Source organism: Spea bombifrons, chromosome 4, assembly GCF_027358695.1.
Source record: "Spea bombifrons isolate aSpeBom1 chromosome 4, aSpeBom1.2.pri, whole genome shotgun sequence".
Classification (NCBI taxonomy): Eukaryota; Metazoa; Chordata; class Amphibia; order Anura; family Pelobatidae; genus Spea; species Spea bombifrons.
Genome location: NC_071090.1, coordinates 80,093,424 through 80,115,534, shown reverse-complemented (window position 1 = coordinate 80,115,534; position 22,111 = coordinate 80,093,424). Strand labels below are relative to the sequence as shown.

Genomic DNA, 22,111 nt, shown 5'->3' with positions numbered 1-22,111 from the left:
GTAACACTCCTACAATTCAATAGCAACCATTAGCTCAACATGAATTACAACATAACAGAATATATAATCAGAGCCAGCCCTTACATTGGTCCTGGTGGGTCCATGGGACTCAGGCGGCACTTTGCCAAGGCATGTTCTTTTAAGATAGATTAATGGAGAAAGAGAAGCCCTTCTGCACTTTTTTCACCACAAATCTATCTGTGGAAATTCTTCTGGCCTCTCGGTTCACTTCTGCAGAAGAGCCACGGGGACAGCCTCTCCTCCGTTAATCATGTAACATACTGCATGTGGTTTTGGCGGGGGGCAGCATTTCATCCAATGTCTTGGGCTGGCCCGGCATATAATGTGTATTATACTTTTGCAGCTTGGCTTATCCTGTGTAGTTTTTTTCCTTACTATGCAGTATTTCTTGAGAAAAGCTACTTTAGGCCAGAAGGCTTCTTTGTCACACTGTGAAGTAAATACATTTTTTCTTAACTTATTGTTATACTTGGCTCTGTCGAGTTCAGTCAAATTTCCTACCTGGCAAGTTTTAGTGTAAACATTTTTATTTGTACTTAAACACAAGGCATTGCTTATTTATTTGTCTGTATAGCAGCCGTAGGAGTAATTGCATTATTTTTTTACCAACTGCTAATTATGCTCTTATTTGGCCAAAGAGGTCCAGGAATTAGTTCCTTTTAGCAAAATGAGTCAATACATGGAGTTGCAGATTAACACATAGTCATGTAAAGTACACACAGTGTGTATAACTCATTATGTATCTTCACATTTTCAGGAGGGCTATTCCTAAAAGGGTTAACAGAATTAGCATTTCCAAGCAAATCCTCTAGTGATCTGGAGCCCCCCCCATTCTGTATCACTCTGGATGTTGTTTACTAGGTTTAAAAAACCGCATATTAATAGATGGGGGTTTCCCTCACTGCAGAAATTATAGCATGCCAATGAAAATGTATGATAATGCTTTCATTTCCTGCAGTCACCTAAATAAAAAACCCTCTTCTTGATGTCATTACCACACTAAGACAGACATCATGATAATTAGCCGATATTAAGGGTCTACAGAAACCAGGGCTCATTCTCATCATCATTATGTTAATCTCCAGTTTGTTCTGAACTAGTTCCCATGTATTTCAATGAATCGTATCTTCTAAGACTTTCTTTCAGAATATATTTTGCCTCGGAGATCTCAATTGAGAGCCAGATGCTGCCATTACACCATCTTGCACAGGTACAATCAGCAGCTGCCACTGAATTTTTAATGAAGTGACCGTCTTCTGAGAACGTGGGAGAATAATTGATCTCTGCTCTACATTGTACTTGCGTAGCAGAAAACGGGATGCATTTTATTCAGTAAAAACAGGTGTTAATTCAGTTGTGTATACACATATACACATACATTGTTTCCAGTGGTTCTATTAATAATAATAATCTAGGAAGCCAATATTACAAATGTGTATTGTATTTCTCTTTCAAATATTTTAGATTGTGTCATCTCTTTCAATTTAAACAAAAGAATTTAAAGAATTAACAAAATTGTACTCTGTGCTATTAACCCTTCAGGTTTCACGGGCTTTTGACAACACAAAGCTGTAGATTGGTCATGCCAGTCTTGTACAGACAGGGCTTTGTGCCGAATGGTTTAGAGGGGACTCCTCTCGGAAACGCATTTATTGTTCTTAAACTGACAGGATAAGTATGAAATACTCGGTAAGGAATCAAACATTTAAATTCGAGCTTAGGATAGTTCACCACAGCGACCTTTGCTTAAAATGCCTTTGTGTAGCAGAAAATGACTTGGACGTCATGGTAGTCTCTGCAGACTTTTGTCACCGTGTGATCGCTAAGTAGGTCTGAATAGATCAGACCGACATAGGTGTTTGCAACAGCAAAGAGATAGAAGCATTAATTAAAATAAGCGAATGCAAATTAAAACTCATATAATTAACAAAATTACAGTATCTCTAATATGTCTTCTTAAACCATAGCAGTCCCATTTCCTCTTTTCCCACAAACAACATACACACTAGTGATGTCCGGATCATGAACGAATCGTTCATTTGATCCGGTTCTTTTAAGTGATCCGGATGAGTCGGTTCACTAGACTGAACGATTCGTTTGTAGCGGTTCAGTCTGTGAATCATCATGCAGCTGTAACCTGATCCTAGAGCTGTGAGTCATCTGCAGAGCACTCTGGGGTCAGGTTACAGCTCATTAATTCACACAGGAACGATGACTCATAGAGTCAGAGAGTCGTTCAAAGAGTCGAATGATCCGAAGAGTCGAATGAACCGAAGAGTCGAATGAACCGAAGAGTCGAATGAACCGAAGAGTCGAATGATTCGAATCTTACAGGGATCCGGATCTTACAAGGATCCGAATCTTACAGAGATTCGAATCATTCAGAGAATATTACTGATACCATACTTTTATAAATAAATACATAAATAATGTTCACACTGCCCCCAGGATTTAGATTCCCCTGAGTTTGCCCCCCTTTACCTATAACTGCACCTACAGTTAACTTTATTAAATTAATTAAATTAACCCTCAGTCATCAGCATAAAATTAACCCTTATACCCCATCAACCATAACTGCCCCTGAAATTAACCGTAAAGATCCCATTAACCATAACGGCCCCTGAAATTAACCCTAAAGACCCCATTAACCATAACGGCCCCTGAAATTAACCCTAAATACTCCATTAACCATAACTGCCCCTAAATTAATTGCATGTACTCCAGATAAATTACCTAATAAATTGGTATGGTTGATGGCGTCTTTAGTGTTAATTTGGGGGCAGTTATGCTTAATGGGGTGTTTAAGGATAATTTAGGGGCAGTTATGCTTAATGGGGTCTTTAGTGTTAATTTAGGGGCAGTTATGCTTAATGAGGTGTTTAGGGTTAATTTGGGGGCAGTTATGCTTAAAGGGGTGTGTAGGGTTAATTTGGGGGCAGTTATGCTTAATGGGGTCTTTAGTGTTAATTTGGGGGCAGTTATGCTTAATGGGGTCTTTAGTGTTAATTTGGGGGCAGTTATGCTTAATGGGGTGTTTAGGGTTAATTTGGGGGCAGTTATGCTTAATGGGTGTTTAGGGTTAATTTGGGGGCAGTTATGCTTAATGGGGTGTTTAGGGTTAATTTGGGGACAGTTATGCTTAATGGGGTGTTAAGGGTTAATTTTAGGGGCAGTCATGGTTGATGGTGTGTTAAGGGTTAATTTTAGGGCAGTCATGGTTGGTGGGGTGTTTAGGGTTAATTTAATGGTGAGGGTTAATTTAATTAATTTAATAAAGTTAGCTTAAGGTGCAGTTGCAGGTAAAGGGGAATGTAAATCCTGGGGGCAGTGATTATTAATGTATTATTTATAACAGTATGGTGACATTCTCTGAATGATTAGAATGCCAATGAAGGCAGAGAGTCGTTCAAAGATCCGGATCTTACAATGATCCGGATCTTACAATGATCCGGATCTTACAATGATCCGGATCTTACAGTGATCCGGATCACTGTAAGATTCGGATCCCTGTAAGATCCGAATCTTTGAACGACTCTCTGCCTTCATTGACATCACTGGAGGCAGGGGGGAGGATTCATAATGAAAGGGGCGGGGCCAATCGTTAGTGTGCCTGCACGGAGTTACTGGAAAACAGTAACTCCGTGCAGACACACTGAGTGATCCGAAGATCCGGATCATGAATCGGATCATTTCAGTGAACGAATCGAAATGATCCGATTCACTTTAATGATCCGAACTTCCCATCACTAATACACACATAGAAAAATACACACTCATATGTCTTAAGGATGAAACTGATACTTTGAGTGTATCTAAGATCAATCAGCCTTTGGAACACAGGAGTGATGGTTGCTGATAAAAGGGCCTTTGTACACCTATGAAGATATTCCATTAAAATTCAGCCAATTAGATAATAGTCATTTACAACATTACCAACATACACTGTATGTCTGATCCATCCGATGTTATTTTAATGGTCAAGATTTGCTTTTCTTTCAAAAAAACAAGGCCCCTAAGTAACCCCAAACTTTATACAATAAACTGTAGGTGTTAAGTCCTGAAGAAGTAAGTTTCTTTTTGGGGGGGGGTGAATGATTAGTTGAAATACTAATTTGATAATTTGATAAGAGGTGGTAAGACAGCAGTCACCACCAATGGATCCTGAATATACCGGCAAAGTATTATCATGTACGGTACAAACAATTTAATTGATGTAATGCTGCTGAATGCCTTACTAGTGCACAATCCAACACAGCATGATGTGGATATGGCGAGATTACAAAATACATAATGATATAAAAATCAAAGATGATAAATTGTATCCTAAGTACATTATAAAGAGCACTGAAACCCACCAGGTCTGGTGATGCACAGAGTGTAAATCTGGATTTAGAAAGGAATAAAGCCGTTTTCAAGCTGATAATTATATGGTATGATATGGAATTTATATGATGATTTATAACATGCTGGGAGTGTAGATACCAGGTGAAAAAAATGATCTAAAAATGGCTAAGATCATAAATACACCTACGAGTATGTGACATCAAACAAGTTTGCTGCTAAATTACATGAGCATCCAGTAAATTTATCATGTATTCAAGCTTTGTGTATGCCTGAGGATATACTTTTATCAAGTTACATGGGGCAGGGGTATAGATTATTAAGGAAATGTTAGGAATTATATTTGAGTAATTAGTGTTTAACGATTTTTATTTAGAGTAGAATCAGTACAGAACAAATATTTCACCCATTCTGGAGACTTCGTTTTGAGGCATTATACTACTTTTTTGTAGAATCAAACTAGTGTCTTTGGAACGTTCCTATATCGACACAGCTGCCAATCAAACCACGAGAGAATAATGTCCGTCTACGGCCTGATTAACCACATTAAAAGCAGTCTACCCACAGCCAGCTCGCAAGTCTGGGAACGGACAGCTATAGCGAGAGGTTAACATCCACTAATGAGTCAGGCCCGAAAAAAGTGACTTCATAAAACTGTATCCTACATAACGATAAAAGTGTGAAAGTGGCAAATCTGCCTGTCCATCAACGCCGTGCATTGATCTGAAAGGAGACATTTCACTTGTGGATTTTCATGCTGGTTGCCAATGCAACAAGTAGAATAAGCAAGGTTTTTTCTCCCCCTTTTCTAACTGTAGTAAATGTTTCTGCTGTCCACTCTCTCCCCTTTCATGTGGTAATAGTGGCATTTTCTGAAGTTTTCCCCTTTGACTTTTCAGGACCTTGGGAAGGCCCCACACATCTAATTGGCTTCTTGAATTCACGGAGAACAATTGAATGAAGCCTAAGGCCTGGCATGCCATATGATTAATGGACAGCCCTGATTCAATTTTCTGCAGGGGAGTTTTGTTTAAAAAACCTTTCCACGGATGTTTCTCCTTGCTATTCATTTTCCCTGGTTATTTTATGATGCATTTCACATTTTATGCATTTCCCTGCTGAGGATGGAACAAATACATTAAAAATCCTCATTACATCAGAAAATAAAACGTAATCAGATTTTTTTTTTACTTTATACAGCAGATTTCCTAGTAGACTTTTCATTTGGGTTTTTTTTTTACCCCAGTGATGGTTTATACTTTCTGAGCTACAGGGTAACACATTGAATGTCTTTATATTAATGTTCATATGGTCCTTATACCAACTACACAAACTTGTTTTCTTTTCATAAAAGCCTATTAAATTCATATGCAGCCGATAATGTTTTTTATTGTTTTATATAGCGCCATCAAATTCCGTAGCGCTGTACAATGGGTAGATAGGACATAAGTAGTATGTAACATAACAATTGTGAGGAGGGCCCTGCTCAAACGAGCTTACAATCTAGAAGGAGTTAGGGTGTATTACACAACAGGTAAAGGTGCTGCGGTGAGGGATGGAGCAGCCACACTAGTATTGCTGGAGAGGGACTAAGAAAGGTTAGCTAAAGGAATATGTCGTCACTGTGCTAACTAATCCCAACTACCCAATAGATTTAGGTACATATTTCATGACCTTGGACATTATTGTGCAATCATTTTATAGCCATGTGCATTTTTTTTTTTTTAAACAATTAATAAAACGCAAAATAAAAACAGAATATGAAACTACAATTCATTCCAGCTTTATCACCAAGTAACAGTGTTACAAAGTATGCTTTGGTAGCCAAAACAGATCTGAAATAAGAAATTATTCCATGCTGCATATGGGGAGCAGGCTTGTGTGATCATGTGTGATGTGTGATCATGTACCCGTTTTTTCCCAGTCTCCTAAAATCTGAGCTCACCAGAAATTTTCCAAATATATTATTAGCTGGGATCTCTCCTTTATGTAAGTCTCATTTGCTTCTCTGAAGGTTCTTCCTCTGGCCAGCTACAATAGCTCAACTGTTCTTGGTCACATATTTCTCAATAATAGGATTACACCACTGTACAAATAGAGGACACAATTTCATTGTACCATCTTCCCCTGGATACCCCAGGCCCTCTAAAATATCTTTCCCTGGCCAACGTCAACGTTTCCTTTTTTTCTCTTCAATCCAATTTGGCTTACTGAACTAGAATACTTGGCTTCGAATTAGCACACGGTTACCCTTTGCGCAGTTGTGTGGACTTAAAGCCATTGCATTGACAAATTCATCTGTGCACCACAACACTCTGCTGGTGGTGAGAGTTTATTTCACAGGTTATCCCTTTCATCACCGATTGTGAATGCAGTGGTGTTATATACTGTGCCTCAAATTGTTACAGAACAAGAATAGATCCATAACTACAATTGACACAATGGGAATGAGTTATTTCCCAGCGCATGAATGAGTGCACAAACAAGACTGGGGAACAGCGCATTATTCCCATAAACAAAGCATACTCAGATATGATATATGACAGGTAAAATTGATACGACACTTCTGTTTATGTATTGAAAATATCCAAGATAATTCAATAAGCATGTCACATTAATCTAGGTACAAATTATTTTATTTAAATTTCAATAAGGAATGCAAGGATAGTTATCCGGAAGCAAGGATACAGGAACATAATTAATGTTAAATATTTTAAACGCAGGCTGCATGTTAAGCTTACAAAAGCATGATCTGGCATTTAACTCACGTAAATCCAGACCTTAGGTCGATTTGTTTTTATTAAGCGTTTTTGTCATGTGTAGTCAATAGAAATACAGAGATGTAGCCTGTAGAGATGCAGGGCCCCCCAGATTTTAAACCCAATTACAGTTGCAGCCACTAAATTATTGGAAATCTACCTTAGTGCAATTTCAAAATTGACCTAGCTGTTAAACCTTAATGAATCCTATCCATTACAAATATATTAGGTTATAGTAAAATTATAAACTACTGTTAAAGTGAAAGTAAGATCGACACTTAAACATCAGTGTTATTGCGTGTTTACAAAACACATTTCCATTAGAACCTGGTGATGAGTGGTTACCGGTGCTAGAGCCCTAGGCTTCTTGGAAAATCCTGTTTTCTCAGTTAGAATGTTTGACATTGGAGAGCTCCATGTAATCATCTCAGAAACTCCCACAGCTTGCCTGTTTGCTCAGAGGGACACTGTTTGCTTATACTAGATTCTAATCTACGGCCAAATCGTTCAATGTTTTACATAGTGATGGGGGGTGCCCAACTTTATCGATGGAAGGGTAACATTCATGTCACTTTAAGAACAAGTTATAAGACATATGCCTTTCTGGATTTCCAAAGGTCTAAATACATTGGGGATCAGTACATAGACATATTTTAAACACTGTAAATCTTATCAATGCTTTATTTAGTCATACTTGTTGGCCATGTAGTACTAAGCCACTAGTCAGTAACATGCTGTAGGATTAAATAATATGTGGCCATAAAGCGTGAATAAACCCTCATCGTGAGACTTTACCTTGTGTAGAGAGCCTCATTTTTGCCACTAGAGAAAGGTCGATCTTTGGAATCCATACCATGTGGATGCGCACGGATGGCTTAGCTTTAGATTTTTAGATCCTTCTAAATTTAAAACTGGATACGCAGTTAAATGAGAAAAAAAAATCTATTAAAATCTAATCAAGATATAATTACATATATTCTGTTTAAAGTTGGTACTGATTAAAGTCTGCAAATTAAGTTTCATGTAATGGTGTAATTGACATAAAAAGGGCTTTAAGTCTGGGTTTACAGCATAGAGAAGACAGGTAGAAAATAATTGGTTTTATTCATAATTTTTGCATGTATCAAAACAGATATAACCTCTCACGATGGAAGCATCTATGCACAGTAAATACACCATATTGTATATGTGCGTATCAGTACTATTCCTAGCAACACAGGTTCAACAAACAGAGTTATATTTCTAAACCCACAACTGTCATTTTCCGTTATTACCTTATATAAGCAGCTATTCTATCTATGAAAAGACCTTAGTTTATCAAACCAAACCCCAACCTCACAGAATTTCACTCACTTAAAGGATCAAGAGGTCAAAACGAACTGATGAAAAGAGCACTGCCTGGTTCTATACCCAGGGCTTGTATGCCTTTCTAACAATTAGAAATAAACAATGCAGTCCCTTGGTTTACACTCCTATACCTCCCAGGTTTTCACATGTTGGAGGGACTGCCCTTTGAGACTCAAGTCCATTCCTTCCTCTGTCAGAATGTGTAGCCCTATGCAACGTCACATGGTTCCAAAAGGAAAATTATAATTTAGCGCAGTTTGAATTCTCATCTATTAATCTAAATAGCACCCTCGTATTCAGCAGAGCTGTACAGTGGCAGTAGTGTATTGCGTAACAATTTGCACGGAAAAAACAACAAATTTAGGAGAGCCCTCCTCAAAACACTCTTACAATGCTTGTTAAAGTGGTACTTATACATTCTACATTATATATATATCTATGTATTGAACCTGTTCAAATAATTTGGGAGGAATCTGTCACTGACCCAAATACCGTAGTATACTATAGCGCATACGTCATAAACCAGTGGTTGTTGCATGGAAAATCATGTTGCAGGGTATGCCTCCCAGTGCCACTGACCTCAGTCTTTTCCTTTTAAATCATCTTAATTACAATTAACTTTATTAAACATAATGATGATCAGGATAATGATGATGAAATGTGTGGGTGGCAGATCCATGTAAGAAATGCACGCAGATGTCATTAACTGCAGCCCCATGCTACTTCTGTGTTCTCAGAATGTTACCTATGGTTGACCTAAACATAATTGTGATTATAATAATAATAAAAAAAAGTATGGTGACAGATGTGACATAGTTTGAGAATATGTCTAAAGCCAAGTGGAATGCTTGAATTCCAGAAAGGGGGTCTGTTTACTTTTCTTGTGACTGTTAAGAACCTCTATCACCCACCCCCTATCATCATAAGAGAGTTGTTCTTAGTAAAACAGTGGGGGTGGTGAGAGAAGGGGGACAATAGATATTTTTAACAGGTAACCAACAAGTTAATGGTTAAACCTTACAATGCCTTAGGGTATGTTTTGCATGTACACAAAAGTAACAATGCAGACAAAATGGATGTTGAGTATTAAAACGTATATGAACAACATAGATAAAACGGTACCCTTAATACCAAAGTTAGATACAATTGTTATTTTATTATTTAGCGCAATAAAAATGCACGCCGCAAAACAAGCCTTTTTAACAGTCAGACAACATTAGTATTTCAGTGTTCTCAGAAATACACGTGTCTTTATTTCACAAGACAATTCTTAATTCTAAGGAATCTTAGATGTAGAGAGGCCTTGAGGCTCCAACTTTTGTAAAGTTAAGATCTACTGCCGTTAGTTAAGGGTCACCGAGTTTTAACTTTTGAATTCCAGCTGCCCACTTATAAATCATGCTTCTGGGATATATTGTCTCTATCCCTGTTTGGCAATTCTCTCCTTCTGCAGAGACTGACATCTTGTTATCTTGCATTAGGGCTGCCCTAATCCAGTCCCCGGGTTTTCAGAGGGATGTTGGACATTATTTATATTATTATTAATTATGGTTTGATATAGCGCCATCAAATGGTGTTTCGCTGTACAATGGGTAGGCAGGACATAACAAGTAGTATGACATCATATTATGGTTATGCAAAAGTGTAAAAGTAAAAAAAAAAACATCCTGGATAACATCCCACGATCTGACGTGCATCATCTCCAAGACTGAGCTTCTGTTTATTCCCCAGTATCCTTTATCTCCATTACTATGGAGACTCCCTATACCTGATAATGAAAGTTTCCCAGCCCTATTGAATTACCACCGTCTGTGACAACTTCAACATAAATATCCATTATCGGTAATCCAACAGTAACCATTATTAATAAATGGCAACGTGTATTGATTTTATCCTACTACAGGCAGCATTTTCTAACCAACCGTAACCCAGTCAGTGCTGGACAGGCTTTGCCCGATGATTGTATGCTGAAGAGTAGCATTCCTTGAAAACGCAAAAATTCACATATTACCCTTTTCTGCTAAGTGCCATAAAGAAAAGCAAAAAAAATTAAGATTAAACAAAATCAGAAAGAACGCGCTTAAAAGGCGCCAGAACACAATTCTTGTTGTTTAGAAGTCAATTGTATGTAGGATTTTAAAGATGGTATATTTAGGTATATTCACACACACACACACACACACACACACACACACACACACACATATATATATATATATATATAATTATATAAAGCACATCTACACAAGTTCCCAGATTTCCCACAAGGCCTGGATTCCAAAAGAAGTACAATAACATGTGCAATTAGGAGTTGAGGTAGGATTTGGGGGAAACACTCCCTTACCTTTGAGTATACTTCTAAATGCTGTTTATTACTAGCAGCCAAAGGGTTGAGCTAATCCTGATCACTTCCAGTCAGGAAGAAAAACTACACTTTGTGCTGCCTCTCTGTCACCTTCCACCTCCTGACCTCTTCAGTCCCAGGAGACCTTATCCCTCTTTAACAAAAATGTAATTAAACTATGTGCTGAGTATTTGTTCCTGCCCTGGAGGGATACAGAGGAAGGCTTCTTAGGCTTCTCTGTAATAGAGCAGTTCCACTGCAGCAATCCAGACACATCCTGATAACAATGGGGTTATACTTCAACTGAACGTCCAACGCAAGGGGATTAGACCCTCATTCAGCAATCTGTGAAGTTGTCTTCAACAGAGGGGAATTCAGCGCCATTCATAGGAACGACATGGACATCGGCTTCAACCGACAGCGTGTTAAATCAAACTATGTTTCCATTGGATGCCAATGCAGAAACATTAATTCAAATCCATTGTAAACATTTAGTGCGATATGTTACTTTTTTGTATAATAGATGTTGTTTGAGTTTGTTATTGTGATCGAAGGGTGTTTTTTTACGTTAAAAATCCTAAGAGGCTTTCAATGTTTTTATGCCCTTTTATTTGGTTCATGAACATTCTTGCACATTAGAGTTTTCATGAATTCTGATAAGGTTGGTCACACCAAAATTACAGGTTGAATTTACCTAGAAACATTTTCAGGCCTTTTCTTTCCTTTTTTCCCTCCTAGTTTAATTCCGCAACCTCTGTATCCAGAAACCCACCTGACAAGGAGTGATTTGCGTACATTCCCCATCAAAAACATGCTTGATCTCAACTCAATTGGCAACATAATTCATTTTCCTCTAAAGTATTTAATGAAATCCGTACAACGGATCTTTAAAGTGGCAGCCACAAAGGAGCCCATTAAAACTCTGACACATTCAAATTCAAAATGAAAAACACACTTCCGGAGCCTTTATTACTGTTTTTTGGTCATGTCAAACGAAGGCCTCAAATCACACCTTCTCGGTTCTACCTAAGAGGCAGCAGTCGTGCTGGTATAAATTAATGACAATATATGCTTAGCTACACAAAGGATTTACTAAACGTAAGCATACAGAAGCGTTCATCCTTTAAACCCTTCTGGAGCAGAAAGGGTAAATAATAGTTTGCTGTATACGTAACAATATTTCTTATCACGTTTCACGTTTCTGTCAATGTATTTCCTTCAGCAAGATTGATAAAAATGCAATTATTTTACAGTTAGAAAATGCAATGTTTGATGAGTGACAGCAAAATTCATTTAAACTGTGGAGTGGGTTAAACGAAAGTGGATCATATTTATAAAAGCTTCACTTTGTGACTGTTTGGCCGCAACACCAGTTCTTGTTATCCTTAAGCATAAATTAAATATTGTTATAATCATAAAATGTGTGTTTATATTAAGATCAACTCCAGTGGTACAATTCTGGGTTATGGTGATAAGAAACATTGCACCAGGATCATGTTTTACACATAACCCCCACTGTGAAAACATTTTCAATCGTCCAATAAACCATCCAAACGTCCAATGACCCATCCAATAATGCATGTTTGATAAATGTATAATTTGCAATGTTCAAATCAAAATACATAAAATATTTGAAATAGAGATAACGGAGTCTCAGTTTTCGCAGCGGATAAATATATGCCAGAATCTCCCGTCAGAGATAAGGTGACTTTTCCTATTGCCTTTGACCAGAGCCGGAAATGTGGTGACCCTGGCTAATTCAGAACTTGCAGAGAGCAAACGTACAGGAAGCTAACCCCTGAACGTATTACACAGCCGATGCACTGCCATCTAATTAATCGCAATCTTAAACTTCACTGCACAGGGAAAGAAGGTGACTTCAGGAGAATGAATTCATTTAGCAGTAGTGAAAACCAGAAATTGCTAAATGAAGATGTACTTAAGGCTTAACCAATGATGACAGATGTAGTGAAACAGCTGGCAGGCATTGGAAGTCCTATAAAATAAATATACTTGGTGCATAGCTGTACAAACAAACATGTTTATGATGAGAAATCTGAAAAAATAATAATTGAGAATTAAAAAAAATATATATATTTTAGAGATATTTCAAAGCTGTCAAGGTCCAGTGGGACCAACGGCACCAATCTTGCAGCTTTTTCCAGGATACAAGGCTATGTTACTGTGCAGAACATGAACCAAAAGTGATCCCACTGCAATCAGTGTGTGAGTGTGGAGTCTCATTAGAGCCCTTGGAAACCTCACGCTAGCCATGGCCCTAATGTAGAGTGCTACGTTAATTCAGAGCTAACACTCTGCCGTCATACGCAATAAGTGGAGGGCACCCGTAACAAAACTGTGATGGACATGGCACCATTAATATCCAAATTAAACATATCTTCTTTGGAGCCTTAAAACCTAGAACCACCTTTCGCTTCTCTACTGTCATTTCTCCGATAGACTTTGGATAAAAGCTTTATACACCTCTCTACATTTCTCATCACATTTCTAGTGGGTGGAGGATCATAGATGTATACTTTTCCATTTACACAAAGCTGCACAGTTTGATTCAGGAGACATTTAGCACTTACCTAACCCTCCAATGTTATAATCAAAGTCTTGAACATCTAGTAGGATTGGTCCACTCTCTTGCTGCCCTTCTTCCTTGTAATACAATTTGTAACCCTGAATGGTTGCTTTGTCTTCGGGGTCTTGCTGCCACCTCACTGCTATGGTGGTGCAGTTTAGAGGATCCAGGCGAAGCTCGGGAGATCTTGGGGCTAAGCAGTAACAGATATATTATCTTAAAAATTAATTCCGAAGAAAAATTAATACAGCTTATGCGATTTTTAAATCAGTTAAATGTGTGTAACAACTATTAGTGAGGTATTCCTCAAACTCAAGCTGCAAATATATTTTTTGTTTTATTTATTTTTAAAATTGATTGCACATAAATTTCCACAAATTTATTGACCACAATCCAGACTCCCAAGGCCATTAATGGAGTAATATTTTTGTGTATCCTGTGTAGTTACAAATTACTAATATGCATTCTTTGTTGGAGAGGATGCCTTATTAAGCTATCACGTTTATTTATTTGTGAGGCTTTACAGAGCCAGTTATTCCACTATTTTCCCTTTATCCTCACAACGCGCTTACCTCTGACACTTGTACTTTTCGGCATCCTGTGAGATGTCCAAGCAGAGGATTCTCCCCATCCCACTTTAGTTGCTGCAGCTATACGAACCAGGTAAAGGCTATCTGGTTGGAGGCCTTCCAAAAAATACTCGTGTGTGGTACCTGGAAGCTCCAACACCTGAACTGAGCTTTCAGTGCTCACTCGAAATGAGAGCCTATAATGGATTATGTTTCCTCTGCAGAATTTGGCTGGAATTGGCAGCCACGTGATAAGAACATCTGTGGGACTTCGACTTGTTAAACTGATTTCTGGAGCTCTCAAAGGAACTGTAAGGCAAAAATTTATATTTATTTTTCATGTAAAAAACCAGAAGAAGCATGAACTCCTTAAGTGGGCAAATTTACAAAGTCCAATGAATTTTTCCTCTTAGGCGAGTGTAAATGCACATGCATCGATAACGCAAAGTCTGTTATCTCGCAACGCTTCATGGGTGGGTATACCCCAATGATCAGCAGCACAGCAGTAGCCTTGCCTTGATAGCATACAAACTTACACTTTGAAGGACACATGCCTTAAAATACAGCTTCCCCTACAACTTTGATAGCAATATGGCTTGAAGAATATACAGATTTTTAATGATCTTTTGGATCAAGAATAGGAAGGTTAGGTAGAAGGGTTGAACTTGATGGACTTAGGTCTTTTTTCAACCTTATGTAATATGTAATGCTCTTTAATATGCATTGCTCTGTTTTTGACAGGTGCTCTTAATCTGGTCAACATTAAGTGGTCTTTCTCTTACCATCCTCAAGCGTGTTCTGGGTTACATGATCAGACATCTGGCTTGCACCCATTGGCATATATGCAACTATGTAGAACGTGTAATTGCTTGCAGGATCCAGGTCATCAATGATATAATGAATTGTGTCATTTCCAATTACCACTTGATATTCTTCATTATTTAAACCTAAATAAAATAAAATAAATAAAAAAAAAATTATATAAATGCGGATAGGTTAAATGTTGATTGCACTTTGATTAGATTTATATGTACATCCAGCGAGCCTTTCATAGCACTAAACTTGATGATGCCAGACAAGCTTCTCTTCCAGCTGACCATATATAATGCATGAGTGGCACAACATCTTAATTTCACTAAAATTCATTAAAAAAACTACCATTTAGTAACTATGAAAATGTTACATACTTCCCCAATAAGGCTACATTAAAGTAATTGACCACACAAAGCTGTCAGAGGCTTTACAAATATATAATATAAACAGTAATAATGATTGCCATTTTCTTACTCATGTGTTTGTGGTAAATTTCTAATACTGAATTAATTAACCCTCCCCAGTGTAAACTAACATATTAAAATGTGAAAGAAAAAAGGGAGCTGGGGCATTTCGTAAAAAAAGTCGTAAAAAAACCCAAAATTTACTTGTATTTCGAATTATAATATGCGCTACTTAAAGCAGCAGTCAAAATATATTCAGTAGCTTAACCACAACACATACTGGTTTGGGGCATTAAACAAACAGCTAACGGCTACTCCTTTCCTTATTCAACCAACTATAATACATTAATCTGAAACCCAAATGACTAAGACGATGGAAGGGAAAGAATTGCATTTTGTGAGCTACACTGCTAAGTAGCATAATGTCTCAAAACCTATTAAAAGTGAATAAAACAAAGGCTTGTTTTGCCAAAGAACTGATTATGTTGTGGAAGTCTATTATGACACTCGGATAAAATGGAGGCAGGAGCTTTGAATGACAGCGTTCTTGTAAATGTCTTGTCTTAATGAGCTTAGCGAAAATTTCACCAATTCATATTAAAATACGCGCAGGGGTGTTCAGCTTTTGTTGTGCTTTAATTCCTATACATAGGAACTGGTAAGCGGAATAAGGTTGTTGAAAGCTGTTGTGGTTCAAGGCGAATCCACACCAAAATGCACGTCAACTTAATCAAAACTCACCCACCTCCCCTTGCCATTACATTTATAAACAAAACCAATAGCGGATCAAACTATTAAGCTTTTCCCACATTTCTGAACGAGCTGAAAAGCATTTTAATTAGACAAGATTATGGGCATTTCACAACAGACTCGTTGATGGTTTGTTAATTAGGAATGTCATGGCACGATTTCTGACCCGCTAAACAAGATCCTTAAGCTCAAATTAAAAGGCCTTGTTCTTCGCATGAATGAGCCACTGGGCCTCATGTGGAGGCTTGATGAAATGGCAATAATGGGGAGTGAGACCAGCCTACAAACAGAAAGACTAGTCCCTTTGTAGCCCTTCCAAATTGCTAACAAGGAATTAATGCACTCACGCAGTCTCGTCAGACCTTTGGTTTGCCTAAGACCCTAACCTGCTAATTTAAATGCAGGATGGGTTCTCTTTAATAGAACACCTGTTGGTTTTCACTAACGATATGTTAAACACTAACAATTCAGAGCTAAGCCTATCTCCATAGAGCAGACTATGGAGAAACTGGAGTTTATTCCTTTATTACAAATAGACATAACAAAGTTACAAACAAAAATCCCCCAAAAAACATAGTACTCTACTAACAAGGTATACAAATATCAAATAACAGCCCGTTGACCGTCGTTTTTCTTTAGAATACTCGCAGGTCCCAGTCACAACAAAACTGTCAATGCCATCATTTTTCCATTACAAAATGTATGTATGCCAAGCCATAAGAGGAAAGTGCTCTTATTTCCTGATTTCTATGCAACGGTTCGGTTTTGATCTTATGTATGAAGTTATAAATGACAGTCAATAAATAAAAAAAAAAATAATTAAAATATATACATCACTTACAAAAATCACCATTAAAAACTGTTCTTGGTAACACATATAGATAAAGCAAATCTTATGTATCACATGGTATAAAATTAACAAAAAGCATAAATCAGTGACAAATAGTTTCAATTAACCAATGCTCAAATGAAATTTTTAGAATAAACATTTCATTTTATTGTGGATTTTTCCCCCCCCGAGTACCAGTTTTGCTCCAGAAAGGGTAATGGTTATGATCCCTTTTGCAGCTGTTACAAATGTATATAACCTTTCCATCAACCCATCCTCTAAATTACTCATGTTTACCTTCTGCTTTGGTGTAATGCACAGAATAAGCAATGACTTTGTCCGCGTTATAGAGAGGCCTTTCCCAGGACAGAATGATGGCTGAACTGGACATTGTCTCAGCCCGGAGGTAACGCGGAGCACTGGGTCTGTCTTCAGACATAATTACAATCAGTCGAGCCCTGGACAGAACAGATCCCCTACTATTCTCCGCCATGCACTGATATACTGCATCATCTTCAGGGATTATCTGATTAATCACCAGTTTACTAAACAAAAGAAACAGAGATACTTTGACATCTTAAATAATAATAAAAAAAAAAACTCCAAAAACATTCTTCTTAAAAGGCACGCCAATCAGCTTTCTGCGTTTTTCTTGTATGCTAATATATATGCAACTTCATGAAGAGGATGTCATTCATACACCATTAACTGCCCCAGTAGGATATTTTATATATATATAAGAAATTAAATGTATTTACACCATCATCCAATTTTCATTATTTTTCATTTCTTCTATCTCTTGTTTTATAGTGCTTCATTCAATACATGACAAAAGTAGAAGTGACAGACTAAGACAAACTGATACATTGGGTATACCAGGCCACCGCATAAAGCTATTTCAGAGCCGAGTAATAAGCAGATGCTCATTATAGGGGCATAATAAGTGAATATTACTGTCTCCAATCCAAGGAGAATTTGGTATATGTAAGACATGTCAATGTAACATTTGTTTGTGAATATTTCCATAGGAAAATATTAAAATAAAAAAAGAGAAAGCAACCTTCACCCTTTGAGTACCATTTATGTTTTCCTTCCCGTGCCAGACCACCATGTGAACAAGCATTCTGTGAAAGCTATTGGCTGTGGCATGTGTTTTTTTACCTGTTATACATTTTTATTCTACCATTAGAATGTATTTTTCTGCCATTTTTAAGCCATGAGATTTTTGGAGCAGGGATCCCTTCGGCATGACACACAAAGCGGGCCGTTCCTGCTCGTGGTCGCGTCAAACTCTCTGGTCTTTCTATGAATGAAGGGGGAGCTGCAGGAGTTCAAGGAGACAAAAATATATATATATCATTAGCTTAAATTACACCAACAACGCATTCAGCTCTTTGCAAACAAATTTAACTTTGCCCAACCTTATTCTCTTATTAATATTTTACCCAATGCTGACAGCATTAAATTGCCCCCAATATTTGAACATACCCAGCACTATCACGATACATACCCTGGACTGTCACTGAGGCCATAGCCACCGTGTAGTTGCGTGTTCCTGGTGTGGTAGCTCTACAAATGTAGACTCCTGCATGTTCCAGCTTCACGTCTGATATAATGAGATTCCCATTTCCATGAACTCGTGTGTTGAAGACATCAATGGGTTTATGGTCTAGAAGAAAATGAATTACGTTATGTGATTAGACTTTAATATCTTTATTGAAGCAATCGCCGTCACCTTTACATAGAAAATGTTTTCTTACCCAGCCTACTCCAAGACACGATTGGCTTTGGAACTCCTGTGGCCATGCACTCCAGAGTAACGGTTTGGTGAAGAGAGGTAGTTGTGTTTTGAGGTGCTGCAATGATGATGGGTTTCTGGAAAGATCCAATCTCTGTGGCTTTAAAAAATATACAGAGCAAGTTGTAACCAGAATACCTTTTACACGAATAAAGCAAGTTTGCTGTCTTTGGTTAATTTTCCATTCCCTAAAAGGATGGTTGTTGGTTTATAGGCTACTCAGATGCTATAACAATTTATCTCTTTCAGTGCCATAACATCTTTCCTTTGTTTTTCAAGTGACTTTAAAGATTTACTCTTATTGAAGTCTGCTGAACAAACCAATCAACACTTGCTGACCAGTGGTAAAGGAATAAAATAACTGGGTTGTGTGACTCTTTCAGGTCTGTGAGGATCAGACTAACTAGGTTTTGCTATAAAGCTATCAGCTCAGTCTGCGGTACCTAAATATCATACAATATCCTTAAACCTCCAGGAGACAAAGTTGGGCTAATGAAGCAAATGCTCAATAAGACTTGCTCTAACATTATTTCTCTAGCCCAATTTACCAATGCTTTGAGAGAAGTAGCATTTGTTTATTAAGTATTATCTTCAGGCAGGGGCGTACCTAGAGTTTTTGGTACCTGGGGCAGATCCTGTATGTGCCCCCCCCACACACACACACTTCTGCATAGCTTCTATTGTTAGGCAAACATTGACAGGGCTACAACATAACTGTTATTATATACTGAGGCAGACATTGACAGGGGTACAGCATGACACCTATCACTATATACCGAGGCAGACATTGACGGTGGTACAGCATAACTGCTATCATTATATACTGAGGCAAACATTGGCGGGGTACAGCATAACCGCTATCATCATATACTGAGGCAAACAGTGACGGTGGTACAGCATAATCCCTATCACTATATACTAAGCCAAACAGAGGCTGCTCCTCTAGCGGCGGACATTACTGTCCGTCTCTGGAGGGGTGCCGGAGTGGTGGAACCCCCCCCTGATGAGCGGCACCCAGTTATGGTGTTCAATCTAGTTTTAAAAGCAAAGTCCTACAGGGAAATAAATCTCCTTGAGCATAAAATCTAGTTTTGTACACCATATGGTAGGTTGGCACTGACAAAAACCTGGTTGTGCCTTATTTTTTTTTTCAATGAACTGCAGACCTGGGGGCTGCCATTGTTGTCAGCCATGTGATATTTAGGGCGACTTTCCCTGCTCAAACACACACTGAGCTGAGTCTTTATGGCAATTAGAGTATCTGACTGTGTGATTCAACAATCAGCCATTCTATTGTTTAGTGCAGACCAAATGATAAGTCCAAGTGTTTGTCTAGTAGATTGAGCCAAGATAACAGAGATAAGACACATACAAATAGGTAATATGCAGCTGTCTGAAAACATTATTTAAATACTAGTACTATTTACAAAAAATAAACTAGTGTATTTTTTTAATCCGCTACTAGTAATTAAAAAAACAGTGGGTGTTCTTCTTTAAATATTTATTGTAGCTGGTGGAAATGCTTTATAGTTCTTCAGAATAAATTTCACGTTTTCCCCAACATGTGTTACTCAAATATATAGAAACACACAAATATAGAAAAACACACCTGGAGAAACAGTCAACACAGCCTCTGCACTTTTCCGCCGGTTGGCTATTGTGGTAGCTACACATCTGTAATTCCCAGAGTCTTTTTGGGTGACTCCATAGATTTGAAGAACTCCTTTTGACAGCACAGTAATCCTTTGAAATATAAAATGTACTATTTAGAATACATCAACCATAAAGAGTTTAGGCAAGCAAAAAGAGAATTCTTTGAAATTGCCATAATATGGCATTGAATTATAACACTATGGACGTAAACAGCAATGTTAGTAATAAAAAGTACTAAAACAAGTAATGGTTTTCAATTAGTTTAACTGTTGTATACATTATGGGTTAAAAGTTAAGACATTATCTCATTTAACGGAGGATGAAATCGGTGGCAAACTAGAATACCAACTACATTTGTGTTGCCGGAACCAAATTCAACCAAAGACAAGCTTTATGTTAATAAAAGATAGAAATAACTTATTAGGAGACATAAATGCCCAAATTCTGTGAACAGGAAGTTAAGATAGCTGCTCCTTTGGTATATACAGATGTTTTGGGGGCTTTTAACATACATAAAATTGCTTATTTTAATCCATAAACACAATTCCATTGGTTTATTTAGTCTAACAAATTGTAAAAAGTGAATCCACTTAAAGGAATACTAGCATTGCCACACATTACATATATATATAGTATATGTGTGTTTATAAATAATCTATATCAAAAGGCACATACCTGTCCATGGCGAGTGGCAAAGCTGTGCGATTTACCTCCCAGGTAATGACAGGAGGGGGATTGGCTGTTATCTTACAAGAAAATCGTGCAACACCCCCTTCTTGGACCTCAACAGAGACAGGTTGTTCTTCAAACGCAGACATGCCTCAATAAAAAATAAAAAGAATAAAAGAATAAGAGATAAACCTTGCAATACAGTGTGCTCAAAGGGAATGGCAAAAGTAGAACTGACAGACTTACACAAACCGATACATTGAGTAAATGAACCATTTTAAATAATGCCACGCTGATCAAATCACTGTAAATAATCAACAATTCTGAAGACGGTCATGTCTGAGACAGGGGTAGGTCTGCATACTTTCTACAGAATCATATAGCAATACAATTGTTGCCTCGCACTGATAGTATAGATTGTGTGCACAATGTATAGAAAAGCACCTTGGCATCTACTCACAGGCTAACCTGTTCATACAAAGTACCTCCTGAGAATTTCTTGTCAATGACAAGAATATTCAGGGTTTACTTGTATTCATTTCATTTCTGTCAATCCTGATTTAATTAGCAATTTAACAAGTTAAATAATTCTAATTATTCAGTGCTATAAAGATTCAGAAGAAAATATTACAAAACAATACACAACAATACAAAGCATCCATTTGGCCCTGGATGGAGGAAGATTATTTTATTGAAATGGGAATTTCATGCACTGTATTTAATTTCAGATGAGACAGAACATTCCAGTTCTTCTTTGTACAGTGACCATGCGTACGCACACTAGGATTGTTTTTTTTTCTCCTTACCCATTTCAGTTTTTTCCCGGGTTACAATGTTATTGTTTGCAGCTTATATGTTTTTTTTTTCTAGGATAATTGCTTCTATTGTTAAGGATCACTCTGTGATTATACATTGCGAGCAAGTGCTAATGTCAATTTAAACTCCAAACTGTAAAAGCAATGTAGTGTTAGGGGAAACGGACAATAAAAAGCACCCACATCAAAGCCCTAAAGAGAGTTGGGTTATTCATGAAAATAACCCCCTCCCCAATGTCGTAAATCTAATTGCCTTTTTATGGCACGTTCACCCTTTCCTTCTTATTCTAGGGTAATTCCTGGCTTTTACAACCTGCCAAAAACCACACCAGCTATTGCCTGACAAGGTGTTAAGGTGCAACCCACATGAGCTTCTGAAAATACTGTACAGGCTCTATAGACCACTGGTATT

The 22,111-nt window shown here is 37.6% G+C and overlaps 1 protein-coding gene across 1 annotated transcript in view; it reads right to left on the bottom strand.

Moving 5' to 3' along the window:
- PRTG (protogenin) overlaps positions 1-22,111 on the bottom strand; it is a 60,613-nt gene that overhangs the window by 13,566 nt on the left and 24,936 nt on the right. Inside the window, exons 3-11 of the mRNA XM_053463641.1 lie at positions 20,891-21,035; positions 20,172-20,305; positions 18,525-18,662; positions 18,275-18,433; positions 17,926-18,085; positions 17,062-17,309; positions 14,751-14,915; positions 13,972-14,277; positions 13,404-13,592 (exon numbers count right to left, since the gene is read on the bottom strand). Coding sequence (XP_053319616.1) covers positions 13,404-13,592; positions 13,972-14,277; positions 14,751-14,915; positions 17,062-17,309; positions 17,926-18,085; positions 18,275-18,433; positions 18,525-18,662; positions 20,172-20,305; positions 20,891-21,035 — 1,644 coding nt within the window. The remainder of the gene's footprint in view (positions 1-13,403; positions 13,593-13,971; positions 14,278-14,750; positions 14,916-17,061; positions 17,310-17,925; positions 18,086-18,274; positions 18,434-18,524; positions 18,663-20,171; positions 20,306-20,890; positions 21,036-22,111) is intronic.